Genomic DNA, 27,832 nt, shown 5'->3' on the forward strand with positions numbered 1-27,832 from the left:
TTTTGTCTCCGTTTCTGCACTTTGTGGCCACTTCCTCCTTTCTGGCTGCGTTTTTTGTTCAGCCATTCCAGACGAACGTTGGTTTAATGTGTTTCTTCTTTGCGTTGCAGCCCGACCTGTTGAACTTCAAAAAGGGATGGATGTCAAAGCTGGACGCGAGCGGGGAGGTAAGGCGCCACGCGGCCACGTCCTCTCCTCCCTCCTCCTTCGCGCCGTCCGTCCGCGTCGATGAAAAAGCTTCGGTTGTAAAGCGATCGGCCCCGTTGCCACATTAATAGTTTGATGGCTCGAGGCACAGCAGGTGTCTCCTGTCTTTTGAGTGAAACGCTCGACTGATCCAGCTTCTCATTTCACGCCCCGCGAGCCTCGCGCCTTTCTGCTCAGCTCAGGCCTGAAGGACTGGCTTAAACTGAAAATCTACTGCTTTTCAGTTTGTGCTCGTATTTTAATTTCCAAATTTCCCTTGAAGCACTCAAATGTTGGTCTAAATAGGTTTGTTTTGGGGTTTTTTCTCCTCCAGTGGAAGAAGCATTGGTTTGTTCTGACTGATGCTGGACTGAAGTACTACAGAGACTCAAGTGCAGAGGAGGTATTTATTTATTTATTTTTATCTCTAATCATTACAGAAAGATGATATGAGCATTTAAAGCACAAACAGTTTGTGTTATGGCTGATTCCACTGACTTTCCTCTCTGTACAGAAAGATGACTTGGACGGCGAGATCGACCTCAAGTCCTGTGTGAAGGTGTCCGAGTTTGACGTGGAGAAAAACTATGGGTTTCAAATACAGGTGACTTTTTTTTTTTTTTAATATCTGGTTTTCTTCTTTATTTTCATCTTTGTCTTCTTTTTCAGCTTTAACCGCACCCCCTCTCAATTTCTACTGTTATCACGACTCGCATCTCTGTCAGTATGTCGTCCCCCATTCTCTCTCTCTGTGTATCACTTTCATACCTACTTTATCGCTTCCATCATAACCCAGTTCTCGTGTGCGTTCGTGTCTCCTTAACCTGCTTTTTCTTCTCCTTTGTTCCCTCAGACGCGGGAGGCCGTGTTCACGCTGTCCGCCATGACCGCCGGAATCAGACGGAACTGGATTGAGGTCTTGAAGAAGTGCATACGTCCCAGCAGCTCTCCAGACCTCACACAGTAAATGGAATTAAATCTGTTCCGTGAATATAGGAATCCTAATATACTGTTGAGATTATTGTCAGATTTTGCGCTTAAAAAAAAACAACTAAAAATTCACCAAATTCGCAAAACCACAACCAGGTTCAGGACCTGTAACGAAGCTGCATCTCAAAATGTTGCATGTTTTATAAGTAAATCTGAAACAAATGGTCAATTTGGTGTCGTCCAGATAAATGCATACATTTTTGTTGACTTTCTTGTCAGAGAATCCGGCTGCGTTTGGTGGAGGCGGCTCATAAAAACTGGTTCAAATGGCTTTAAAATGCTGTTCCTCTAATGTAACCACAGCTGGAATTAAACCCGAGTGTCAGGAGATCTGAGGGAAGAATAAACTAAATAGATCAGTAAATGTAAGACTATTAAATCTGGGTTGTTTTTAATTCTTTAAAAATCCTGATGAATAATTTGTTCTATATAACCGAGAGGAGGCAATGGATTTATCAAAGAAATCTCTTGCTACTAGTGGCAAAGAAAATGGTAACTGTGTCTTGGCTCCGCCCACGACCTCCACCCTCCACCAATGGTGAGAGCGATTAAAGAAAGTGTATTGAATGGAAAAAATGACAACAAAATTCCATTCGAAGCAAAGTTCTTAGAGGAACTTCGAGGCTCTCGCTGCTCTTCATTTTCACTTTTTTTAATCCATTTAAAATGTTTTACTCTATTGATGATTTATCAAGCTCTAACTTGTGCCGTCACACTCCCTCCTGCAGATTGCCCGACAGCAGCAGCGACAAGGAGAACTCCCACTCCCGCTTCTTGCCGTCCTCCCGCCGGCTCTCGTCGCGCCATGGCGACTCCCAGCTGGAGCCTCCAGCTCAGCGTCGGTTCGACTACGTGGAGCTGTCGCCCGTTCCCGCCTCCTCCGGCCCGTTCCCGCCCGGCCAGAGGGAGGCCGGCGAGGGCCAGGGGCGAGAGCACGGCCAGTGGCAGGAGGAGAGGAACACCAGCAGCCAGTGGGAAGCCGTGCTGTCCAGGAAGGGCGGCGGCGGCGTGGGATCCAACCAGAGGTCGCACATGGACGATGAAATCGAGAAGAAGTGGGCCGAGTTCGAGCGGATGCCGCTGAAAGAAATGAGCTCCGCGTCGACGACGGGATCGCGGTCCTCCAGCCAGTCAGCCAATGAGGCGCTGCAGAGGGAGGTAGTGCGTGGAGAGGTTTTTTTTTTCCCCACCCCAATTTGCAAATTCGGCGAAAAAGCAAATTAACCTTTCATCTGCACAGATGAAATCAGGCTATTGTATTTTTCTCTCTCTTGACACTTCTACCTTCTTTTCTGACTTGCTTTCTAGTCTTCAGCAGTGTTTTCCACGTGCAGAAGAAGAATATGTAAAAACGGCACGGTTGGAATCGACTCCTGAAGATGCTTTCTGCCGTCTCTGTGTGTTGTGACGTGTATCTTGGTTTGCGGTGCCTGTGAAGTGTCGATGTGTGATTCTTGCACCTTGAGATTGTGAGATAGTTCCTGTGGAGTTAAGAAAAAAAAAAGTTATGTGGTCTTAATGCTTTGTATTTGGGACAAACGACTCGCTGGCGTCGTGAGCCTTCCGGCGGGGGGACGACGACGTGACGTATTGATCAGCCTGTCAGTGGGCTTTACCTCCACGCTCATCTGTCCCCAGGTGGCGTCACTGAGGCAGCAGCTGGAGCAACTGCAACAGGGAGGAGGAGGAAGAGGAGGAGGAGGAGGAGGAAGAGCCAGGGGGCGAGGAAGTGTGCAGGCGGACTGCGGCCCCGAGGCACCCTGCAGCCGCAGCCTGGTGGCCATGGAGCGCGCTCACCGCCAAGCGCTGGAAGAGCTGCAGAGGCAGCATGAGCGGCAGATGGAGGAGATGGCGAGCGAGAAGGACCGGCTGCTGCTGGAGGAGACCCGGGACACCGCACGAGGTCAGTCCCACCGGGCCTCACGACCGCTGGGGAGGTGACGTCAGGGCCCTGTGGTCAAAGTTCAACTGGAGTTCACAAATAACAGCATTTATCAGAGATGAATCGGTGCCTTCAGGAAATGATAAAGCTCCCGAAGAATCCAGCTATTGTTCTAGTTACCATTGATTTATAGTGAAACGCTAAAAATAGGACATGCAGAGTTTGGACGTACGGCACTTCAGTGCCGCCGACATTGTCTTAAGGCTCACGTTGGGGTTGACTTGATCGCCACGTCACGTTTCTGCAGCGTTGCTGCCGGTTGCTGAGTGACGAGGTGTTTGCAGGCGGTGGCGGTTTTGTCTCAGACGTGACTGGAGGTGTTACCGGAATGTAGAACACAGACATTTGAAGTGGCTTCCCTCAGCTGCGACAGTCGATCTGAGCGGCAAAAACATTCAAATAAAGTCACTTTTTAATCATGAGAGATTTATTTGTTCAAACTTTTTGTATTATTTTTTTAGTTAGATTTTTATTTTTTGCTGTTTTATTATGTTTTCGTCCTCGCTTCTTTTTTTCCACACATTTAATTTTACATTCGCATTTTAATTTGGACTTTTACTTGTTTTAATGTCAGTTTGACCTCGTTTCATGTCACCATTAGTTCATTTTGTTAAAGCTTTCCTTTTATTCCCATTTTGCATTTAGTTTCCTCGTCCTTCCTTGTTTTTTGTGCCGTCATCTTATCTCCACTTTGATTCCTCGATAAAAAGTGCCTCATAAATAGTTTTATTCACATGTCTTTTGTCTCCAGACCATGACGCGTCCCTCTGTAAAGCCCTCTCACACTGTGACATAAGACGTTGTCACGATTGCTCATTCTTCGTCCGAGACGGTCAAAAGTCCTCCTGTGTGAGATTATCTCTCGAGGGCTTTAAATTCAGTCTTTAATTGAATACAGTAGATTTCCATGAAACATCAGTCTGTCTTTTCAAAGCGTTCACTTTGATGTTCATGAGCCATTTTTTTAAGGATTCATATTGGCAGCAGAGGCTTTGGTATAGTTTAGATTTAATTTCAATTTTTTTTAATCAAATCACCATTTTAGAACAAAGCAGATGATTATGTGTAACTAGAGAGTTTGTCAGATGATAAATACTAAAAACATCAACTATTTTATTCTGGGGTTTCCCCATTAGTAGTTGAATCTTAATTTTTCAATGTGAATCAAATGAAGTTTAGCGTTTAACGTAAGAAAAATACAAACTAATGTCTTTGAGCTTTTGCAGTTTGATGTGTGGCCTTTACTTTTGAATGTGTGACCATGGACGTGTGAATTTCACTTGAGAGTACCGACCTAAATGTCACGTTTTCCTGTGCCGTTGTGTTGAAGTGATGGAGGCGCTGAAGGTGAAGCACAAAGAGGAGCTGCAGCGGGAGGCGGATAAAGTCCAGCGGCTGAGCAGTGGGAATCTGGACTCGCACAGTTCACGAGCCCAACAGACGTGAGTCACGTCAAATTGGCCTTCGCCGATACATTTGAGACTTAAACAGAGAATCCTGAAGAAAAAAAACAAAAAAACATTAACATATTTAACACATAAGCAGAAAAACAAACATAATCGCGCTTGTAGACTTCTGAGACTTTCCCTTCGCATCCCTGCCTCAGCTCTGAAGATGATTTCTGGGCTGGAGCTCGGCTCACAGTCCCACTCGATGCAAGCCAGTACTGGTAATTTATGTGAATGGGTCTTTTTAAGCAGGAGCTCGCAGGCTGCAGGAGGTTGAATTTGCTGACGATACAACAATCCAGTGTTCCCCGTCGAAGCGAGGCCATTACCACAGCGGCCACCGGGCTCTGCCGAGCACTTGAGGAATGTCAAAGAATTTGGTCATGGATTAGTTTTCTTTTGTAAGCCTCACAAGGCCTTTGACACGGGCTGTGTCAGCCACTGCTGCTGCTACTGGACCCTGCATTTTGGGGCTTATCTGCCCTGCTGGTTCTGCATTTTTTCACTCCTCGTGCTTTTTCTTTTTCTTTTTTTTTCTCGTGGTTATTGGTTATAGGCATTGAGGTTTTCACAAACCACTCCAGGAAATGCTTGTGCCATGAAACGCCGAGCAAGCTGCTGCTATTACACATAACTCATAGGAAATAATAACCGTATACTTAAAAGGCCGTATTGGGATTCAATAAGTGCAACAGAGATGAAGTGGCTTCCAATTTAATTGGGCCATTAGCTTAAATTGTCTGCAGGATCTATGAGAAATTGTAGTTCGGTCTTGAAAGTAGCGAAACGAGGGCAGACGGCGTAACTAACAGAGACTCAAACCAGCTGCAGCGTCTTCACTTTAGAAGTTTAAGCTAACATAAACAATGTGTGTGTGTTTATTTATCATGTGCGGCTGCAGGGCAGAGACGCAGGCCTTGCACAGAGAGCTGGCCGGACTGTCTGAACGCTACTCCCAGAAGTGTCTGGACCTCAACCGAGCCGAGCAGAACAACGCCGAGAGGGAGAGAGAGATCAGCCGCAAAGAGCGAGACATGGAGCAGCTGAGGAGGGAGAACCAGGTGAGTCGGCTCCAGCCTCACTTAAACTGTAAAAGTTTCATTTCCACAACATTAACATGGGTTTCACTGAAATGTGGTTGCTGTTTTTTTTTTTTTTTTTTGCATGAAGTTACTGAAGCATGTAAAACTAAAACTTCCTGTTATTGTCAAAACATCTGATCTCGTCTTGTTGTCTTACTGTATCGAGACTTTTGGGATTCCATATGAAAATCTGTCTCCTCTTTCACACCACAAGCGGTGAACTTCCTGCTGCTGCAGCCATGTTTGCTGTTGTTTGTCTTCATGTTCTGACCTTTTTTTTTTTTTTTTCCTAGTTTTTCCAAGTGCAGATGTACAGAAAGAGTTTAAATCAGATAAATGGGTCCGTATGAACAAAGTCATGTCAAGATTAAAAAAGATTCTAGTTGCGCTAATCTGATTTCTCACAAACGGACCTCATTGTGCTGGATAAACGACCCGATTGGTCCATTTTTTTTTTAATGTTAACAAGCTTTACTTTACTGCATCTATATGCGCATTGATATGTCAACATGTCGGCACGGCTGTAGTTTTTTTTTTTTTTTTTTTAGTCTGCAAACTCGTGCGAATGCGGCCGTACTTTAAAGACGAAATCATTTCCTCCACAGGACTTAAAGGACCGCCTGACAAACGAGATCCTCCGCCTGCGGTCGAGCGCCACCGATCACGGCTCGGGAGACGACAGAGACAGATCGTCCTGCGAACTGGAGGTAACGACTCTTTGCACTTGAAAGTGAAAGTGGGTGAGTGTGGTCTGTGTTTGTCAGGCTGTGTTGTTGTTTTTTGGGGGGTTTTTTAGCTCTCGGGTTTACACGTCTTGCAGGGAGCAGGTGTGAAGAGGTCATTTGTTTGCAAGTGGTTGTTTCTAGAATGTGACTCTTGCCTTCAATTATGTAGAAGTTACTACTTTTTTTTAGCTACTACGTTTTTTCTTAATCTGAGATGACAGGATCACATTCTGGTGATGAGTTGAACTGAAATGTGGAACAGATTTTTCTTTGACTGTTTAGTTTATTCCTCATTTAAAACCAAACTATCACATTTGTTTCCTTTATATTAGAAAATTACCAGTTATAGACATTTTATGGTTCTAAAACAATAGAAAATGTTCATGTTTTTAACAGATTTAAATCTCTGTAGTCATGGTTCAGCGTGAGCTCGGTATGATTCTCTTATTTTAAGCAGAGTTCCAACGATAATACTGTTTTTTTGTTTTTTTTCCACAATAAAAGATTATTTTTGTTGTCTCATTCGCCGCTCTGTTGTTGTTACCTCCAGGTTCTTCTCAGGATGAAAGACAACGAGATCGAGTACTTGAGCAAAGAAATCAGCTGTCTGAGGAACGAGCTGCAGTTTCTCAACACGGTACTCGTGCAGCTCATTGAACTCCCCGACGTGAAAGAGCCTTTTAACTCCATTGTGGTGAAAACGTATCTTTTTTTTTTTTCCTCTCTTTGGGGGGGGGGGGTGCAGGAGAAAAAGCTGGCCTGTGAGCGATACACGGAGGTGCACGAGGAGCTGAGCGGGATGAGAGGCCGGAATGAGCGAGAGATCCAGAGTCTGAAGGAGCACCTGAAGCTGGCCATGGCTGCCCTGCAGGAGGGCCAGAAGCTGGGGAACAGCCTGGATCACTGAGGGCCGGCCGCCGGTACGAGTGCAGACACGGGTGAGCGCTGGCGTGGGCGAAGGCGGCGGGAGGAATAATGTCGCGCCAATACAACACGTGTGAATGTCGATGAATGTCGAGGCTTCTTGCAACGTGGAAGTGTTGCATCCTGCAAATCTAAAGAGAAACGTACTTAGGTTGGGTTTTTTTTCTGCTTCTTTTCTTGCAGCCGTGTCTCCGTCACAGACGAGCAGAGGACCGGCGTGCTGACAGTGTCATAGTTTTCAATCATTCTGCCAACGAGCAGCATCGAGGAGCTATTTGGTTTCATTACACTGGGCCACACAGGATGTAGAAAACTGCACTTTCCCTTTCTTTTCAATTGATTTCAGCCTTTTGCTTTTACGAGTGCACATTTGGTCTGAAAACTGGAATCTTTTTTTAATGACGTTTATTATTTTTTTTTATTACTATTTCTTTTTTTTTAATCATTTATCTGCTTTTTTAAAAGTTGGATAAATTTCTCAGCGGATCTTTCCGAGAGAGGACCGATCAGAGGAGCCGCATTCATTTCACTTTTCTACTGTACATATTTTTATGTTGACGTTACTTTGTGGGGGGAAAAGCACAAATTTCTTAAAGAACGGGAGCATATCATTAGGCGTAATTGTTATTTTTTTATATTTACCCGTAAATATTTGTGCTTACGACGTGTTTGTGAAGAAAATATTCATTGGGATTAGAAACAGGACCAGACGGCAAAGATTCCTCGCAGGCTGAGTAGAAAACTGATCTATAGTGGAACGTGTATAGAAGCAGATTCTGGCCCAACTTCCTGTTTAAACACCCGGAGACGCTGTTGAATGATTGTTGTCCCACGTCACAAATGTCTTCACTTTCAAGCTGAGAACTCGTAATTTCTTTTTTTTGTACGTTTCTCCTGATCATTTAAAGGCACGTCGTGCGTGTGCCACCATCACCACAAATGACAGGTGTTGCAATAATGAGCCAATTTCTTTTTTCTTTTTTCTTATTTTTATTATTGTGGACTGTATGTATTGTGATAAAATGACATATCTACCTGCATTTTCATATTTAATGTTCTGTAAAGCTTGTACCTTTTGTAAATTATACACATTTTTGCAATCAATAAAATACATCCAGCCGAATCATTTTCGTACCGAGCAATTCATTCCAGTTATACTTGCAAACATCTGCTCACAAGTCTCTGCTTGTCTCTGATGTAACGCTGGCAGACTGTCGTAACTTGTTCAGGAGAAATTATTTCATTAGTTTTAGAAGTAAAATATGCTGTGAGCAAAGGTTTTTTGTAATTAATGGAATTTGTAAGGGTAGTAGATGTCAATAGATATGTACTTATAAGAGTCTTGGATGAAAGTTTTGTTCATTCTTACAAAGGTAAGCTCGATGAATTCAAAATATTATTTGTAATATTTATCAACTGATAAATGCCAAGAGTCTAGTGAAACAGGATGATTTGTTTGATGCGTCATTTGGTCTACAATACAGTTTAAACAATTGTTCCAGAGGAAATGTTATCTTCTGCATACCTCTCCCAGTAGTTTTCTAAACTATGCACAAACAGTAAGAACATGTCTTCAGTAAATTATTTCTTGGCTGTAACGATGCTTCCTTGCAAAGGAAATTCACACCTTCGGAATATCTGATTATTTCTCTTTTAAATGGTGGGAGATGAGCAATAGAACTAAATATGTGGGCTTTGCCCATGAAAAGGTTTTCAAACCTCTGCCAATGCCAAACCGTTTCACTTTGCTATTGCTGTTGACTCTTGTTCAGAAATAAATAGGTTTCCAAATATATGACTTGGTGCCAGGAATCATTACAATAATAGATTGATGACAGGACACCAATTTCCTCATTTTGTGTATAGTTTAAAAAAGGCATTGGGGGGGGGGGGCGTAATCTTTCCATTAATTAAAGAATTCACATAAGATGTATTTGTTTTTTTTTAACTATCTGGAGGCATTTAACTGCCGAACCGAGGCGACAAAAACTTATTAATGTCCTTGTTGGCCTCCTGCAGTGGAGCCCTCTGTCCTCCAGGGGGCAGCAGCGCGCCCATTATGAACATAATAAACCAACAGGAAGCGCCGAAGCAGAAGAAGCAGCCGTCATGGCGTCCACAGCTGCGACCCGCACCGGAGCCGCTGCAGCTAAAGTCGTTAAGCCGCTCTTCAGTCGGGATTTAGATGAGGCCAAACGCAGGGTCCGCGAGCTGTACCGGGCCTGGTACCGAGAGGTCCCAAATTCGGGTACGTTTGTTTCGCCGCGGGCCGGAAAGCGGCGGAGTGAAGCGTCAGCGTCAAGGTCGAGCTTTACGGAGCTTTAGCTAAAACGCACTCGGCTGCGAAATAAACTGCGACAGAATCTCAATAAAACATTTGTCAACGCCGTCAGTTCGCCAGTAACTTGCAGAAATGTCTGTTTTCAGTGATGATGTGACGGTATTGTCGAGTCAAACTAGTGTTTAGTTACTAACACCCACATCCAATTCTGGTGATCACATGTGAATTTCTAAATTAAAAATGTAAGGTCATCCTAAATACAAGGGGTGTTTTGTTGTTGTTTTTTTTTTGTTAATATCTAATGTGCTGTTTGATACATTCTTGCTGGTTGGTCATCCTAAGATCAGTTCGTGAGAAGAAGTGAAGTCCTGAGGAAAACATCTATTGACATTAATCAGTGAAGTCACAACATTCAGTCAGGGTTGATGGAGCCTCCAAAAAAATAAATAAATAAAGAACCATAAAAGTACTTAATCTGACATGACCCAAGAGGCATCAGTTTGCACACATACTTATGAAGTGGCAATTTATGGTTCACATGCCAATTAGCCCTTAAAGGAATTCATTGTTGCCCATGTTTGTCTGTTGCACCAGGACTGAGGACACATAGTTTTTCTTTATTCCCTTTTAGAATCTTTTTAAAGACACTTTGGCTCAGTATGGTCCAAGAAAGTGTTCACTGTTCCTCTGATTTATAGACTTTGAATTTCAAGTCTGATATTTAACTTGTTCAGCTGTGCAGGGAAAGGTTCGGGTTGCCTGATTTGAAAGATTTTACTTTTAATAATTCATCGATCACATCCACCTTTGTTAATCGACGCTATTTTAACACCATTTGTAATGCTTTATTTTCCCTAAACTAGATCAAATGTTACCTGATAAAATGGAGCTCCCTCTGTAATGACAGCTTGTCGTCATTGGTCTTTCTACTAGTTATTTTTTTTCACATAATTGATATCTAATGTGTTATTATTGACACTATTAACAATATTTTCAGTCCAATTCTTTTGTCGAATGGCATATTGATGCACAGATAAAATATCGCCGGTCTGCTGTTTCTCTGTGTGCAGTGGCAACATTTCAGCTGGACATCTCGACGCGTCAGGGACGAGACAAAGTGAGGGAGATGTTTGACAAAAACAAGCACATCACCGATCCCCGCGTCATTGACATGTTGGTCATTAAGGTAAAATGATCCTTGATTAACTTGGCAAACAGCAGCGCAGCAATTCATCTTTCCATGTAAACAAGTGTCGATATTTATGGCTCAAATCCTAATTTCACGGTGTTTTGTTTTTTTTTCATCCCAGGGGAAAATGGAGCTTGAGGAAACGATCCATGTCTGGAAGCAGAAGACCCACATGATGCGATACTTCAGCGAGTCCCAGGAGCCTCGTACGAACGACTTCCTGTCCAAATTCTACAAAGGTCACGACCCGTGAACTGTCCCGACCGTGACAAATGTTCTCTTTTATTGTAAATACACACTTGACACACACCTGCCTGAGAGCTGTCTCTTCTGTTTGTTGTTGATTTGAATTAAAAGGACGTTGTGCGGGAGGTCACTTACGGTACATTAATTCCATTCGCTGTACAGGACGACAGTTGTAGAGAAGCAGTGTATCAAAGACTTTTTTTATTTGTTTTTGTTCTGACGTCTCGCAAAAAAAACCCTTTAGACAACAGAGACAAACCCTCTTAAACACCAAAAATACACTTTATTTTGGACTGATTGTGTGACATGGAGTCTATTTTCACAGAATCTACCGACTCTCACTTTTACACCAAGTGTCCTTCCCTTTAACGAAACAAGCAGTGCATGCAAACACAGTACGAGCGTCCCACGGTAACAGCGGTGGAACCCCGAATCCAGCGCAGACGGAGGCGACTTGAACACACAGCGGAACTCCAGGAAGGCTTCTATCTGCTCAACGGGCGGCAGTGACCTCCCACCGATCTGCAGGGAAGGAGGAGCGGCGATCATTTATATATTTTTTTTTTAAATCTGAAGATACGACACAAGCAATTGTCAAACAGCTGCGCAAGCCACAAGAGAGACGCACACTTTGACATGACGGACCATTTCCCCTCCTTCGCTGCTGCATTCGAGTCTCTGGTGAGATGAGAGATGTGGCCGTTGCTTCTTTTAGTTAATTCAAGCAGTTTTAAAGGATTGTGACCGTTACCCGAGAAGTGTCGTGCGTTTTATTCATCACGTCGGCAGTTCAAAATTCCCTTATTTCATCTTGTAACTCAAATGCAGCGCCGCGTGACCTGGTTGAAGGTGTTGAGGTACCAGAGGTTTTCAAAGTGAGCGCCACCTCGGGGGGGCTCTGAGCAGGGTGAGGGAGGAGTTTACACAAAGGTTTCAAAAAAAAAAAAAATTAAATAAGACAGTCAGTTTGAGCTGTTGCAATAACTGTTTAGTGATATATTTGAGCAGAATGCAACTTTTCTTTTTTCATCCCTCTTATTTGGAAGCTTGAATCTCGTGTTTCATCCAGTTTGATGTTATAGAAACAACAACAAAGGCCTCTTTGACTTGCTGTGATTAATTTTTACCTCAAATATTCAAAACATTATCCATTTGATTAATTATCCCCAATTGTATTATTTGTTTTGACAGTTTCTAGCCATAACTGGTGTAATATGCTGCTGTTGATGTCTAATAGTGTTGATCAACCACAATAACTTCACAAAATATATGAATTTGAAAGTTGAGGTGGATCAAATGCTTTAAAGAGGTCGCTTGTTTTAATGAGGGAAGCAGCTTTTTGGTTTTGTTTATTCAGCCTGAGACTTTGAAAACCTCGGTTGCAAAACAAACCCCCCCAAAAAACACCCAACAAACAACCACCAAAGACTCACAGTTAAAAAAAACCCACAGCCCGAGCGACGGATACCTGATCACCAGGAAGCCTACAGACCCCTCAGTCATCATCGTCGTCGTCCTCGGGGACGAAGATGTCGTGCTCCTCCAGCAGCGCAGCAAAGTTCTTGCTGATCTGAGTCCCCACATACAAGAAGGGCACCACTACCAGAGCAATCCGGACAAGGCCGAAGGGGGTCTGCCTCCCCAGTGCCGCACATCCACCATAAAGACAAGTTAGTGACGTCACGCCGCCTCCACACACTGGCCTCATCACTACATCTGTGAACGGCTTCTTACATTTTCCCCTAAAGACGAGGCAAAAGTACAGATTCGACTTTTTTTTCCCCCTATTAAAATGTTCAAGTGGTATTAATTATCACTATATAGTGGCATAATCATCAGTAATGATACTGATCATGATTTAACTTGTATCATATTTTATGAGAAAAAAACTAAATGATTTTCCACAAAAATGTGAATCGACTATTCAAAAATACACTTATGGAAATGTAAAACGTTTTATTTTTGAAAGTCCATTCAGATTCAATTATATAGTTAGGTCAAACATTAATCCATAACTTTCTGCAACTTCAGTAGCTGTTATTTATGTTTTAACTGAAATTCGTCATCATAAAGGTTTAAACAAGTACCATCCGGTATGAAAAACGTACTAAAACACATTTGGGTTTAAATGTAGGGATTAGTTTCATATTAAAATGACCAGATAATTAAATTATCAAGTAAAGACACTTGAAAAATCTACAAATACTTCTTTATTTGCCACCTCTCCATACACTGCGTGGCCAAAATCAAACATCAAAAGTTGCCACCTGGATTTAAGTAAGAAAATAAGTAAAAGCCTCCTATTGGATAATTACTCTTTCAGCTGGAGCTCCGGGCTGTTTGATAGTGAAGGTAGGAGCATTTCCACGTGCACCGTACAGACAAAAAACAACTAATCGGTGAGGTTAATAAAAGAAAAATGCTTAACTTTTCTAGGGAGCATAAAGTTTGGATGCGTGCATCAATGTTACTCTACAAGCTTTAATGCAACACTGGAAGGAAATAAATCTTGTAACATTACAGAAGCTTATTGAAGCAATGCTGAATGTGACTTTTTATTGTTATTATTTAGGTGACAACTTTTTTTTGTGTGTTCTGGGCAGACAAGGTATATTGAAACTAAAGTTAACAAGATTATAACATTGGCGATAGTGTGTTGACTGTTTAGAAACTTAAAAAAAAAGGTTTATTACATGTTTTGCATGGAAAGAATTGCCTTTTTTTAATCATTTAAATGTCATTCATAGCTTTCTTCTGCACACTGGCATGCAAATGTTCGTGTTTTTTTTGTTTTTTTTTACAAAATTGAGAAAATATTTCTTACACGTGTTGATTATATTTTTTGGGGGGGAGATTATTAATCCTGACGACAGCAGGATTACCTAGATAAACCAGTAGTACTGGTAAAATAAAGTGATGCAAAACACAGAAAATGTGTCAAAGTTTTCACACTTAAAGTAAGAAATAATTTCTTCAAATCTGAATCGATATTCCAAGACACATAAACTTGTTGCTTATTGCAATAAATGTCTCCTGAGCACAAGTTGCCTCCCTCCCTCTCTCTCGATCCTCCAGGTGAACCCCCCACCCCCCTCCCAGGCTCTGACTTCACGCCGAGCTGCGGTGCGCGCTCCCCGGGGGCGGGACTCACCTTCTTGGGTTTGGGGAGAATCGCTCCGGAGGACGAGCTCACGGCGGTGCGGCGGACAGTGACCGCCCGGCACGGCTCCCCCGCGGGGGTCAGCGGCGGCGGGGGGCGGCCGCGGCCGATCCCGAGGGCCGAGAGCCGGGCCAGGCGACCGAGAAGCGCCGACGCCATGATCAGAACCGGAGCGGTGGATGCGGATGATGGATGCGGCAGCAATGCGGGGAAAAAAACAACCCAGGAGTGATTCGGGGACGCGGACCGTGAGAAACAGCGACCCCTTCTGGTGGCAAAGCTGCTACTGCATCCACACACACACGTTCCACTGACAACAACAACAATGTAAACTAACTGTAATAATAACAACCACAACAAAAATGCAAGGATTCGTGAGCTGTTGTGCGAGTACATGATTTATTAATAATAGAACAGTCACAATATTACAAATGTTTAGATCAGGGATGGCAAACACCATCTTAGGTCTCGGGGGCACACATTTCAGTCTTGAATGGGTGAAATAGTGTCATAGTAGTCTTGAAATTTAAAAAATGTCTTATATACGCAGGGTATATGTGATGAAAATATCTAGATTATCACAAAACTAAACAAATGCCACCAGAAGTGACTCCAATCTTAACGTAAAACCAATTTCAGTGAGACTTTCTGGTACAAAATAGAGTGAAATGTCAAAACTCAAGCCGACATCAGGATTTTTAGGCCGGTTTGATGATAATGAAACAGTGATCTTACATGGCAGCAGCACTTGTGTCCACTAACGCTTAAGAAATCTGTTTAAAAATGATGAATAATTTCTTTGAAACTCTGGCTGGACTGGTTTTGGCCCACGGTTCTAATGGTTGACAGCCCCGATTTAGAGTTTAACATTTGAGCATCTTGTGAGAAGTTTTGACCTTTCTGTTTTAATATTATAAAAAAAGAAAGAAAATAAATAGAAAGGGAGCAACAAAATCAACATGTTAAAACATGGAGGAATATTTTTCCACTTAACCGAGTTCAGGGCCGAAGAAGTGCAGAGATGCATCTTTCATTTCCATTTCACACGTCGTCCCAAAACCTTTTTAGAATTATGGTTGCGGACTCGTAACAGTCCGACGACGTACGTTAAGTTAAACCCAAAAGGCAAAGCGAGTCAATAAATACTGTACAGCTTTAAATATTTACATCGTCTCTATTTATGTTGTTCATACGCAGGAAGAATACATGACAATACTGACCTTGGAATCGTGCGATGATTACAAATAAAACAGACCGCTGGGCTTAGATTTGTTGTTCATATAGACACAATCTGTTTCGCGGTTTGGTTTTGTGACATTTGCAATATATTTCTGTGTCCCTTTGTTCGTTTCTATATCACCATGTGGGGTTTTTTGTGTCGCTTATGAATCGTTATTAAGTTTCCTATGTGAATTGTGACCGTGTTGTTATAACGGGATGCACATTGCAGATATCGGTAGTATAGAATAAACTAAATACAAACTTATTGGAAGTTATGATGCAAATGTCAAACGTGATTAAAATGTGATAACTGCAAATCCAAATTTCCTAGAACTGAAGTCAGCTATCTCAACGGCAACATTAAATATATCAAATTGTAGTATTATTAGCATTTTACTGTATCCACTGAATATTTGGTCACTTTAATAAAAGCTGTAGTTTATCTTACCGTCTTCCCATCATATTTACTGGCACTATTGAACGATTTCCCCCAGAAATAACCGACGTAACTTCAGTCGTATTTAATTAAACAGGCTGAAGCGTCAGAATACAGCCCTGTAAACATCATCACAACGACGCTCTCGACTCTGCTTAGCGTGAATATTATACACGTCTGCCACTCAGTCCCAGCGGCTACAAACGTTAAATTAAATATTAGAATGCCTAAGTGCTAAATAAATAAAATAAATAAGTACCTCAATTGTACGACTGTAAACAAAAGCGACCGGTCCGTTTGCACGGGGGCACCAGTCTTGTTCTCGGCTCGCACAGACAAAACCCAAACGATGTGTCCACATGTAAACGGCTTGAGATGATTTGTCGGTGGTTCCTGTGCAGGACTGTCCGCCGCCTCCGTCCCTTTTCTACCTTTCATGTTTCCGGTTGAACGACTTCCACCGGGCGGCGGCGGCAGCGGCGGCAGCGGCGGCGGCGGCGGCTCATCACTAAAAGAGAACCACACAAGGAGAGATTCGTCACCGTTTTTCATCGTCCCTCCCTTCCCCCGCTCGAGTCTCACCTGGTGTTTGAAGGACAGACGCCGGAAGAACTTGTTGACCTCGAACACGCTGGGCTTCAGCGGCCTCCCCGTCTTGCCGCCGTCGCCGACGAGCCTGACGACCTGCCCGTTGGCGACGGCGGCCCTCAGGCTCATGCTCTTCACTATCCGGGCGCTGGGCTCGGAGTCGGGCGTGGGCCGCGACGACACGGTGATGTAGGTGGCGTCCTTCAGATGCTCCAGATAGCTCACTGTCGGGGGGGGGGGGGGGGGGGGGAGAAACCAAAGACCGGAGTCACGGATCGGCGAACTCGTCGGAACGACGCTCATCCCCGTTTCTCGCTGGAGAAACACTCCAGAAATACTGGAGCCTCGGATTTGTACCTGCAGATGTGACCGCCGTGTCGGTGGTGCTGCTGAGCTCCAGCAGGACTGTGGGATACGTCGGGTGCAGCAGGAAGAGTTTCCTGATGAGTGGCTGCGCTGCTGGAACACCCGGCGCCGCCTGGATCATCAGTATAGACCCGTCATTACAGGAATCAAATGAATAATACAAAGCACTCTTCAAAACAGAGCCACACAACGCTTCACCGGGATCATCGAAAAGGGACGATAGAATTATATAGATTTGACTGTAGAGAGAAGATTTGAAACAAAGGGTGGATTAAAAGGATTCAGTGAGACGGGTGTGCTTCCCTTCAGCAGGGCAGATCGTTCCTCACCTCGCCTTCAGTCCCCCCCCGAGGAAAGACTCACCGTTGCCTTGGTGGCGTTGCTCTGCGCAGTGATTGGCTCGCTGGCCCAGAACAGGAAAGCCGATTGGCCGGTGGAGGTGGAGATGGTGGACGTCACCAAGACGAGACGGGGACACACGAACCGAGCCGACCAGAGGAGGTGCCCCTTTGCACCGTCGACTATCTGAGCCTGGCGGGTGAAGAGGACGGAGCAAAGAATAGGGCGAAATGTACGTTACTGCAGCATCAGGTGGAAAATGAAAAAAAAAAAGCCTCTAATGAATTCATTTCGACACGAATTGATATGTTTTACCTCCATGACACCGTTTGCCGAATGCTGACTGAAGACGTCAAGGATCCCGTCTTCATTGAAGTGTCCCGGGGCTGGTTGACTGCAGCAAGCAAACTCATTTTACTGAAAGTTGCACGCAAACTTCAGCGCATTATGATTCTGGTGTATCGCTTAGGGTTGTCTGAGTTTGCATGCAAAATCATGTCAAAACAGCCCGATTCCTCCCTTTAAGACCTAACGCCCGGTGTGGATGAGTTACTGTTGGACATGACAGGAGTGTGACACTCGTCTGGGCTCGTACATGTGAATCGGATCCGAGTTGAAGATCCACTCTTTGCGGAGGTCCCGCTGTCTGAGGACCGACAGCTTGCTGGAGCCGTACACCAACACCCAGTCGCTCCTGGTGGAGTTCACGTTGGAGAGCGTGTCCAGGCTGTTGCGGTTGTTACCAAACCCGGCCACAAGGGGGAGCAGGAAATCCACACGTTCAGACCCTCTTGGAAAAAAAGAAATGACAAAGAAGAGCAATTTTTAACTCAAAGATCAGCTATTATATCGTCTATCACTGTGATTTTTTTCCCCACATTGGCTGATAAACATTATGAATCCGACAAGTATCCACTAAGTCTGAGAAGCCTAAGTAGGATTCAACTCAAACTGCAGCTCAACCAGGTTTAGTGTTGACCACAGAGAGAGAGAAAGAGCCTGTACAGTGTCATCAGACCTGCTGACTGAGCACGTACCTGTAGATGTTTACAAAGGCGGAGGAATTTGTTTTCTTCAGCGCCTCCCAGCCGGGATCTCTCCTCCTGGGTGCTTGAGTGGCGGGCATTTTGCCCGTGGCGCGACTGTAGACGTCTCGCAGAGAGATGGCCTCCACGTTGCCTGAAGGGAACAGAGATTCACAGCATAAGCACACAGGTACATCAATAGGTAGAGTTGCTGTTTTGTATAAACCCATGTGCTTTGTGTTTGTTCCGCGGACGAGGCCACTCGTCTCCCGTGTAAAAACTGGTGAGATTGACAGTGTTTAGGCTCTTTACACTCGTCCCTCCTCTTACCGAGTCCAAACAGGATGTAGTACGCTCCTTGCTGTGTCTCGTGCAGCAGAGGACCGATCAGCTTTCCTTGTCCAGTGAGGTTGAAAGGCACCGGGCGTCCAAGAATCGCCCCCGTCCGTCCAGAAATCAAAGTCAGGGACAGATCCAAAGTCTGAAAATCAGCGCGGGAGAGAATGGTGATTGACAACAGTTTGATTGACGACCACAACGCGTTCAGAACAACTCAAATAAATCATAGCCCTGTTTGTAAACGACGTGCTTCACTGTCGCTGAACGTGGGAGCAGAAGAGGTCCGTTGACGGGCGCCGTACCTCGTCTGCAGGCAGCGTGGCCACAAGCAGATCCGGGACCGAGTCTCCCTCAACGTCTGGGAGTAACACCGCCTGAGATTCAATGTTCCTCAGCTGGGCAGTCCACAGGTTTTTCCCTGGGGGGGGGGGGACAGGAAAGTCATGAAGGCCGGCAGCCATCGCTCCCTCGTTCAACCGAATCGGCTGAAAGCGTTTCCCGGGGGAAACACTGTTGTCCTCTTCACCTGTCGTGCCGTTGACGGCCATGATGACGGATTTGCTGATGAGAGGGCAGACGGGCGACGGCGTGGCGCTGAACGGCAGGCCGCACTGGACATAGATGACCGACTCCCGCATCTCTTTTCTCCACAGCTCCTGGCCGCTGACAGCGGACACCGCCACCGCGCTGTAGACTGGGACAGAGGCACATTTCATTATCTGCAAGGAGCGTGGAAACGTCAAAGACACTAAAGTGGGAGACTGGTCGCTCTTGTGACAAAGTCAAAATCGAACCAGTTTCTGTCGAAGTGAAAGAGAGAATGCTATTCTCTTCGTTTTCACATCAATTGGGTTAGAAATGTTCACTCGTGAAATGACTTCTTGACATACTCTTCTTCCCTTGCGTCGTGCGGGTGCCATTGGTCCACTGAGTAACGCCCAGAATCACGTCCTCCACTGAATCGCCATCCAGATCCCACAGGGCCAGAGCGGGTGGGGTGACACCTGAACACACAACAACCACACGGAAGATGGACGTCGATGGAGCAGATAAAGGCTCATTATACTCAATTTATTACATTAAATGTTGTCGCATGTGGTTGTTAGAATGATGCGTATTGTCCCGTGTAATCACTGGCGGCTAATGAGAGGGTGAGGTGTTATCGTCTCGCCAAAAAGCTTCTTTCTTAGGTCCTAAAGTGAAGATAACAACCAGTGGTGCTGCCTTATGCGTCAATAAGAGAAGGTGATCTTTATAAGTTCATGTCGGTAGGCTGCTCTGTGTTCACCTCCGGCGTCTCCCAGCGCTCTCTCCCACTGCAGCTTCTTCTCCAGTTCCCTCTTCTGACAGGGGATCAGAAAAGCGCAGAGCAGCACAAGCAGCATGGCGCAGACCAGCGGCACCAGGAAGAACGCACTCCGGACGGCGTGCTTCATCCTCATCCTCTTCTCCTCCGCCTCAGCGCTGCGAACCCCGAGCCCGCCGCCCCCGAGCGACCTGTGACCCCCTCGGTCCTCCCCGACGCCCCCCATGTCCGAGTCCCCGTGGCTCCAGTGCCGCGAGCCCTTCGCGTCACCCCTGCTCTTCCTGGATTTGTTGGGGAGCCGCTCCCGCCACTCGTCCTCCTCGTCGTCCTGTGCCTCCACGTCGGCCCCCACCAGCCTCCCGGGCCTGCTGACCCGGTTCTTGGAGTTGGCCGTGCCCAGGCCGCCGCCGCCGCCGCCGTCCCTGCCCAGGCCATTCCGGGGGTAGTTGAGCACGAGGTCATCCTCCTCGCTGTCGTCCTCGCTGTCCGCCTGGGTGAGTGGATCGTACTCCCCAAGCTCAGAGCCCTTCTTCCCTGCAGGAAATAAAATCGATATCGATGATTGTTGATGCACTTAATCGCTTCTCTGCCGGCAGGAATGTACAACAGTCCCTCAGTGGTGCTCTGCTCAGAGATGTCCCAAATAGTTTGGCCAGTTCATAGAAGGAAAGCAGAATAGTAGAAACACCACTGCAAACTACAACCACAAATATAAACCTACACTTACAAGCCACGTTATTATTACATCTCTCCAACTGCTTGTTAACCCTAATAGCTGAGTCAGCCAATCACATGGCAGCCACTCAATGTATTTAGACCTGTAGTTTGAGGATTACAAAATAAACAAACAAAAAAAACAGACAAGGTGTGTGTTTCAAGAACTGCAGTTCTATTGGTATTTCCATCTGCAGGTTTTTACAGAGAATGGTCCTAAAAAACCTGACAATCTCCAGTGAAGCAGCAGTTGAAATATCTTGGGGAGTAAACATGAATCCATCCTGCCTTATATCAGCAGTTCAGGTCTGCAGGGATCACTTCTTTGTAAATAGGTGTTTTTAGTGTTCATCCCTTCTCTGTGTACATGTTCATTCACCGTTGGCCTTTTGAATATAATTTGCTTATTAAATATTTTATTCTTCAAAATGTACATTTTTAATCTTCTATTCTGTGTGGAACGAAGCTCTGAAGAGGATCTAGCGATCTATACAGCGTACATGTGGAGTGTGTTTATTTTAGGCAAATTGTCAATATACCTTCAAATCGATTCTGAAATCGATTACTACTATTATAACAGCAATGCAAGCAGTGACGTACATCCTCGCTTCAAATGTAACGCATTGTGCACAAAGAACAGGAATATATAAAGTACTGTTATTTCCGTTATGTTGCAAGGCAGCAGCATCAGATGAGCTTGTTTTGGTGTGACATCAGCTAGCAGCATGCTAATGTCGCATACAGCACAACAAATAATAATAATAATAATAAAAACCCCGTCTGATACAGTTTTTTTTATGATTCACGTCCATTAATTCAATCAGATATGATGCGCATCAGAAGCAGCGTGTTTGACGAAGCGACGCATTGAAACGACTCGGGTAAACATTAATTGTCGTCCCGGTCGGAACTGTGGGCTAAATCTCACTGCTTTCTGTTAGTCGGTGGGCTGAAATGTTGGCGGAGCATCTTACCGGGCAGTTTGAGGGCACGGGACAGAGCTGCAGCCATTTCTCCTCTAACGGATGGACGGAGGGAGCGACGAGCAACGGATCATGAGCACCATCGATATGATATCCCTCCCCCTTTCCCTCGCCGTAGGAGCAGTGCATGCTGGGAGTTGTAGTTGAGGGGTATATGGGGAATAAACAGGGCTGCATAGAGCGGTCGGCTGCATTATAAACTGCAACATGTGTGGCTACAAGTCAATTTATAGATGTTTATTATAAAAATCTATTTTTATTTAAGAACAACAGAGGAGGACGGGGTAGGTCCTAGTCCCACGTGGCATCTCACAAAGTAGGCGAGTCACCTCGGAAGGCAGACCTGCACCCCTTCAAAAATTCTTCTCGTATGTACGAGGACACGGGCGTCACCCCGCGTCGTTATTTTCCTTACTCATCAGTTTAAGGCATAACTAATCAATGGTCGAAAGATGTATTAGATCCACTACCCAAATACTCTCTGTCACGGTGCGTCAGGTAGTGAGCTTCAGTAGTTTAATAAAGTCAGTATTAGTAGCTAACAATTAATGTTTTAATGTTAAACATATATTGATACATTATAATGTCTCTATACGATATAACTAGGGTACAAATCACTAAATTTCTGTTAAGACGTTGGCGCAAAGGCTCATGGGAATGCAGGGATGTGCATTAATTTCACGCGACCGGAGACTTTGTTGAGTTCACGTCACCTCTTTGACTCCCCATTCATTTTAGTGAATTATTACTGCTATGCTGTCAATTATTTTTTATTATCAAGCGCAAGTCAAAACATTCTGACAATTTTAAACAGGATACGTCGTGAGTCTCCTCGCGCCTTTTTTTTTTATTTTATTTTTACATTTTGACCCCTATTGTCGCCGTAGTTGGAGCGCGCAGGCGTCGTGGAGAAGTGTGTGAGAAAATGGCAGACGTATCTTTGGATGAAGTCATTCGACGGCGGGGTATTAACCTCAAAGCTCCGGTTAAACGGTATGTAACTACACGATATAGCAGTAAGGTCTTCCGACTTTAAGATGCCGGAGCTCGTAGTTGCACTTCTGGAAGCTTTACTGTCGCTTTGTGACTACTGCTACCGTTCTCCCATGGCGGCTAGCACTGGGGCTAAATATGTGCTTTCATACGAAGGCCTATACGTTCCAACTCATTTCCTGTGAAAAAAATAAATAAAACGCCAGTTAATTGGCAAGCCGTCCAAAGGTTAATCCACGTGAAGTTATTTGCTTATTCTGGTATTACGACGCTTGTTTACGTTTTGTTTGTAGCAACATCTCGCTCGGCGTAGCTAGCCGTCGAGCTAACGTTGGTGTTGGCTTGTGTCTTTTTAACTTATCGGAGAAACGTTACCGCCTGCATTTAAGAATTGACTCTGGTTGCCGGTGTTAAAGCACGTTAACGGGTGTGTTTCGGAAAATTTCATAAAGCCAAACTCGGATGAGACAAAGACTCGATGGTGAGGCTATTTACTGCGCGTTACTCAAGCATATTGAATAGGTCGAATAAAGAATGGCAGTCTTTGTATTTTCCATTCTCACTTTATGGTACGACTGTATTTGGCCAAAATATCTCGTCTTCTAATCATCGCACATCGAAACGTGCAGAAAGTATGGGGGAGGCACCTCGTGGAAGAGATCAGCGTCTGTTGCCTGGTATAAAAGGAGAGGAAGACACAATTTTCTGTTGGTTTACAAATATGTTTAACTGGACTGCATTATTCCATAGGTTGTTTGAAACAATTTGTACCCGAGAGCAGTGCTTCTCAACCATTTTCTTGAGTTTACCATTGGAAACTTAGGTAACTTAATTCCACCACACCCCACACAATTACCAGAGGGTCAGTATATAAGAGGCGATTTAAGATGGGACGATCAAACTGGAAACAACTGCAAAAAGGTTAAGAGCTTAAAATGCTCTGCCACATCACGTTGGAGATATTTTAAGACATTTTTCTTGAATAGCATATACCATGTTACATGAGTTGTCAATATGTTACGGGTGTCTGTATTGAAAATGAATCGTATTTATCATAAAATTAATAAATTATAGCTTATATTACACTATTCAGCATTTTGCCAGACTTTCACAGCTTTAGAAGAAACAAAAAATATTTAATATTCCCTTTTTTGTATATCAAAGATCGAATGGAAAAATGTAGGGATGACAAGAAATTGGTTGTGATGTTTCAGTACATTTTTTTGGAATTTTGAAATGTGAAATGGATAGCTGTGTATAATGTTTTCTATAACAATGTGATTTCAGTGTTGAACCGAACTACTTCCCCACTCCCAGACCAATGTTTGGACGAGGTGCAGGGGGAGTTGGCAGGACGTTTGACGCCAGGCAGAAGATTGGAGTTAATGACGTGAGGCAGCGGCTTGGAGGAGGAACCAGTGAGTGTGTCATTTCATCTCAAAACTCCCAACACTTTTGTAGGTTTGTAGGTCTGCTCACTTTTCCTATCTCGCCCCAGGTTTTCAAGTGAAAGATGCCAGAGAAAAGCTGGTCCAGAAAGATGCTCGCTTCAAAATCCGCGGCAGGGGAGGAGCCGGTGGGGTGCAGGATGCTCGTCAGATGATCAACTCGCGCAAACAGGGGCAGGGTCCGTTCGGCATCCCGGCACTGCTCACGCAAAAGACGGCAGTGACGCACCAAGTACCGGGTCAGACGCTTGTTCCACAGATACAGATACACACCAACAACAATCTTTCTGGCGTGAACATGAGGCACTTTGGCCTCAACGTACAAGGACTGAGCATGAGAGCCAGTGTGACGCCACAGCCGAGCAATAATATCAGAATGACGGATGCTCGTGATCGGCTGAGCCTCAAGAGGAGCATTGGAGGATCACCAATACAGGCGGCTGTTGCACCTCCTCTCAAAATAACCAAAACCATCCAGGTGAGATAAACATGAGCTCTGTTGTTTGTGGATCACTTCTATAGTCTTCACTTGTAGTTTGGCCATTACACTAAAGTGTTGTCTTTTGCTCTTTACAGCAGCGTCCAGTAGGAATGTCCAGTGGAATACGTCCACCTACGCAGGTAGACCTGTTTGTCTTTGCTTTTTAATAAAACCATGTGTTTTCATTGGAGATGGGATCATAGATTCAGAGTAGGTTCACTAAAGGTTTCTTGATTTTTCTCAGCCGGCCTTGAATCAGCATGATGGCGCACCCAGCAAACAAATAAAGTTCACAACCGCTAACAACATGCTGCAGTCACGGGTGAGTTTAGTTGTTTAACAGCCGACCTGAATTCACATTGCTTCATACGAAACAGCCAACTTGGGCCTCGAACTGAATTCCCTTTCCCTTTTACAGTCCGGAGCGGCGAGCTCCCCTTTCTCCATGTCTGCTCCAATCACAAAGGTGGTTAAAAACGATGCTTACACAGCCCCACGGCCTCCCGTCCCGGTGGCTCCCACCCGGCCCAACACCAGCATGGCTGCTGCTCGCTCCTCGGCCGCAGCCTTACAGCCGGTCTCCAGGACTCTGCAGCAAAGCACAGCAGAAGCCAGCACAGCCGCTCAGACTCTTCATCAGGTAAACACTGGAGCTTACATGTGGATATTTTTAATGTTCAATACAATCTCCTTTTCAACTTTTTCCCCACCTTCTGGGGGTTTTTTTTAACCTTGTGCTGGTTTTTTTAAACTATTTGTCATCGCTGCGCTCTGTTGACCTTTCCGTGTGGAGTTCGCGTGGTTTCTCTCTTTGCGTTTCCTTCACTATAACGTTAATCTTCACACCTGAACGCATTGCAGCTGTTCTGAAGCATTTTGTTTGCATTTCCTTTACGTGGGTTTTGTCGTATTTCCTTTCCAGCCTGCTTTCAGCCCTCTGGAGGGGACAAAGATCATGGTGAATAATCTGCACCCCAGGGTGACTGAGGAAGACATAGTGGTGAGCAAATCTCACTGTGTGGCAATAACCTTTTCTTCCATTTGATATTAAAATGATGCAGCGTGTGCTCTGGTGCCCCGATGACTCATCCAGAGTGCGTTTTCCATCTGCTTGTCCACAGGAGCTGTTCTGTGTGTGCGGTGCCTTGAAGCGGGCTCGGCTGGTGAAGGTGGGCGTAGCCGAAGTGGTGTTTGTCCGTAAAGAGGACGCTGTGAGTGCCTACAGAAAGTACAACAACCGCTGCTTGGACGGTGAGTGCCGGTAGCAAGGACACACTCATCAAATGGCTCTGTGGGTTTGGGGCTCTGACTTCTGATTTGCAGGCGGGCCAATGACTGCCGTGACTACCACACTGGATTGTCAGTTGTTTTTTTTAAATTATTTTTTCCCCTCTCGTCTTCTCCCAGGCCAGCCCATGAAGTGTAATCTTCATATTCAGGGAAATGTCATCACTTCTGATCAGCCCATTCTGTTGTAAGTAAACTTTCAATTTCAAAATAATCCATAGCTTCATGTTAAAATGCATGCTTTTGTTTTGGCGACGTTGAAAAGCTGCGATTTGACTTTAAAATCAATTTAATGGCATTGCCAGTAACCATGTAAATGTGATGTGATAAAACAAATGACACCTCTCAGAAAAGCAGCAGCATCATGATGTGAATCAGTATTCTGGGCAAATTATTCAAATTATGTACTACTTCAAAGTATTACTGTGCTATTTTCCAGTGGTACGTGCTCACCCTGCCACCTTTTCATTAATCTATGATATCTAACAGAGTGTGTTTAGTGTTGTCTGCCTCAAGCTTCAAACACTTCCACTGTCTGATTTCCCACTGACTACTATCGTGATTATATTGACTATTTGCTGACACTTGGACAACGTATGAATTTGCAGCAGTTCAACCAGGATCAGCACATTGTGATGTTCTCATTCAGGGGGGAAGGTAGAGGAGGGTCATTAGACCCAGACCCGAGCTTACCAATGTTTAAAAAAAAAAAAAAAGTATAAAAGCAGTGGATGGTTTTTAATTCAGACTTCACTCTTTGTTGTCTCTGAATGAAAACTAGCTGATTTATCTTAAAACCAGGGAAACCAAGTGTATCCTGTTCACTGATGAGCGCAACGCATTGAAATAAATGAATATGAAACGAGTTTTCCCAACAGTGTCTCTTGTCTCTGCTCTCACAGGAGACTCAGTGACACTCCAGGCGCCGGCGGCAGCACAAAAAAAGATGGCCTGCCCGCCTCCTTGTCTCGCCCCGCCGGCCAGCGAGCCTCGTCTCAGCCCACTCCGGAGGTTGACCCCCAGACCATCCTTAAAGCTCTGTTCAAGTCCACCACACAGTCCACCACCGAGACCCCCAGCTCGCAGGCCACCGCTTTCCGCATCAAGATCTAGTTCACGTCCGATGCGAGTACGCCGCCTTTTCATATGACTACAGTCTTGAGTGTTCACATTAAAAACTGTTTCCGCAAGCAGCCCACCTCCTGTCATCAAACTGATTTTTAAGCCATTTGATATTCATGATTATTGTGAACCTGTCACTGAAACAACGTGCTGCATTTTCCGTTCGGTTCTTGTGGCGTCCGATTTTCACCCGGTAGTTCCTGAAGTGGACCATTCAGAAAATGTCGTGTCGGGGGAGCGAAGCCGAACTGTCTCTTCAAATATTCCCATTGAATGAAGGTTGTTTTTTTTGTTTTTTTGCTCCGTATTATTAAGTCAAGTTATATGCACCTCTTGTAAAAGGAATAGATCAAAAAAAGAAAAGAAAAGATAGAGGCCCTGAAATTCAAGCTGCATCGTCATTACTGAATTATAAAAATCTCCATGATGTTAAAAGATCAGCCATGTTGTACAGACCTTAGAAATACACCAGAGACCAAACACTACAACCCAGTAGACAGTTTTTTTCACTCTAAATACCAGGTGGTGTTTAAATAGTCTAGATCTCTCAAAATACTTCTACAGCAGGCACATGGACACAAACATTCAGATCTTACACGTTTGATTATCCCCATTTTTTTTCTCGATCACATTTTGTCAGCATTTTCATCGCTTTTATGAAGTAGTGTGTCATTAAGACTTGTGCTTTCTTTGTGACTGATATAATCTGGGTGTTTAGTTCTGGAGCTGTAAGTTATAGATTCTACATTACTTTTTTTTGTTTTTTTTTGTTCTGTTTCTTTTTCATCTCAGGAGACAAGAGGCTTCAGATTTGTTGGTGAAATGTTTCCATTAAACATTTAGTTTGTAAATGTTGTCTGGGACTCATCTTTGCTGTCCATGTGATCATAGATCCATAGACATCCATGTATATCAGTGACTAGATATAGGCTTATTGATAAGCAATGAACTATCCTACAGTCAAAGAATCATTTATTTTGAGGGGGAAAATATTGGCAAAGACGTGTTGAA

At 44.5% G+C, this 27,832-nt stretch overlaps 4 protein-coding genes across 4 annotated transcripts; 3 read left to right on the forward strand and 1 right to left on the reverse strand.

Annotated features, from left to right (window-relative positions):
• Nucleotides 1-115: 115 nt before the first annotated feature.
• On the forward strand, nucleotides 116-8,401 carry triobpb (TRIO and F-actin binding protein b). The gene is made up of 12 exons (XM_080511687.1): nucleotides 116-167; nucleotides 521-589; nucleotides 701-790; nucleotides 1,040-1,149; nucleotides 1,905-2,334; nucleotides 2,815-3,079; nucleotides 4,449-4,560; nucleotides 5,468-5,627; nucleotides 6,254-6,355; nucleotides 6,924-7,010; nucleotides 7,119-7,311; nucleotides 7,481-8,401. Exons 1-11 carry the CDS (start codon nucleotides 141-143, stop codon nucleotides 7,278-7,280), a joined length of 1,614 nt encoding a protein of 537 aa, XP_080367813.1. The 5' UTR covers nucleotides 116-140; the 3' UTR covers nucleotides 7,281-7,311; nucleotides 7,481-8,401.
• A 979-nt stretch (nucleotides 8,402-9,380) lies between these two features.
• ndufa6 (NADH:ubiquinone oxidoreductase subunit A6) lies at nucleotides 9,381-11,077 on the forward strand. The gene is made up of 3 exons (XM_080512037.1): nucleotides 9,381-9,545; nucleotides 10,649-10,764; nucleotides 10,889-11,077. The coding sequence occupies exons 1-3, from the start codon at nucleotides 9,407-9,409 to the stop codon at nucleotides 11,018-11,020; spliced, it is 387 nt and encodes a 128-aa protein (XP_080368163.1). The 5' UTR covers nucleotides 9,381-9,406; the 3' UTR covers nucleotides 11,021-11,077.
• A 3,488-nt stretch (nucleotides 11,078-14,565) lies between these two features.
• Nucleotides 14,566-21,521, reverse strand: fam234b (family with sequence similarity 234 member B). Its single transcript, XM_080511768.1, has 13 exons — nucleotides 21,482-21,521; nucleotides 19,776-20,327; nucleotides 19,378-19,491; nucleotides 19,014-19,181; nucleotides 18,790-18,905; nucleotides 18,479-18,629; nucleotides 18,161-18,302; nucleotides 17,719-17,913; nucleotides 17,439-17,517; nucleotides 17,148-17,315; nucleotides 16,776-16,896; nucleotides 16,413-16,642; nucleotides 14,566-16,338 (listed from the first exon to the last, which is right to left on the reverse strand). Exons 1-13 carry the CDS (start codon nucleotides 21,516-21,518, stop codon nucleotides 16,336-16,338), a joined length of 2,076 nt encoding a protein of 691 aa, XP_080367894.1. The 5' UTR covers nucleotides 21,519-21,521; the 3' UTR covers nucleotides 14,566-16,335.
• Nucleotides 21,522-22,401: 880 nt separating this feature from the next.
• poldip3 (polymerase (DNA-directed), delta interacting protein 3) lies at nucleotides 22,402-26,892 on the forward strand. The gene is made up of 10 exons (XM_080510772.1): nucleotides 22,402-22,483; nucleotides 23,771-23,901; nucleotides 23,982-24,409; nucleotides 24,508-24,552; nucleotides 24,657-24,734; nucleotides 24,831-25,052; nucleotides 25,335-25,412; nucleotides 25,534-25,663; nucleotides 25,820-25,886; nucleotides 26,602-26,892. Exons 1-10 carry the CDS (start codon nucleotides 22,416-22,418, stop codon nucleotides 26,810-26,812), a joined length of 1,458 nt encoding a protein of 485 aa, XP_080366898.1. The 5' UTR covers nucleotides 22,402-22,415; the 3' UTR covers nucleotides 26,813-26,892.
• Nucleotides 26,893-27,832: the final 940 nt, after the last annotated feature.

Source organism: Blennius ocellaris (genome assembly GCF_963422515.1).
Source record: "Blennius ocellaris genome assembly, chromosome: 16".
Lineage (NCBI taxonomy): Eukaryota > Metazoa > Chordata > Actinopteri > Blenniiformes > Blenniidae > Blennius > Blennius ocellaris.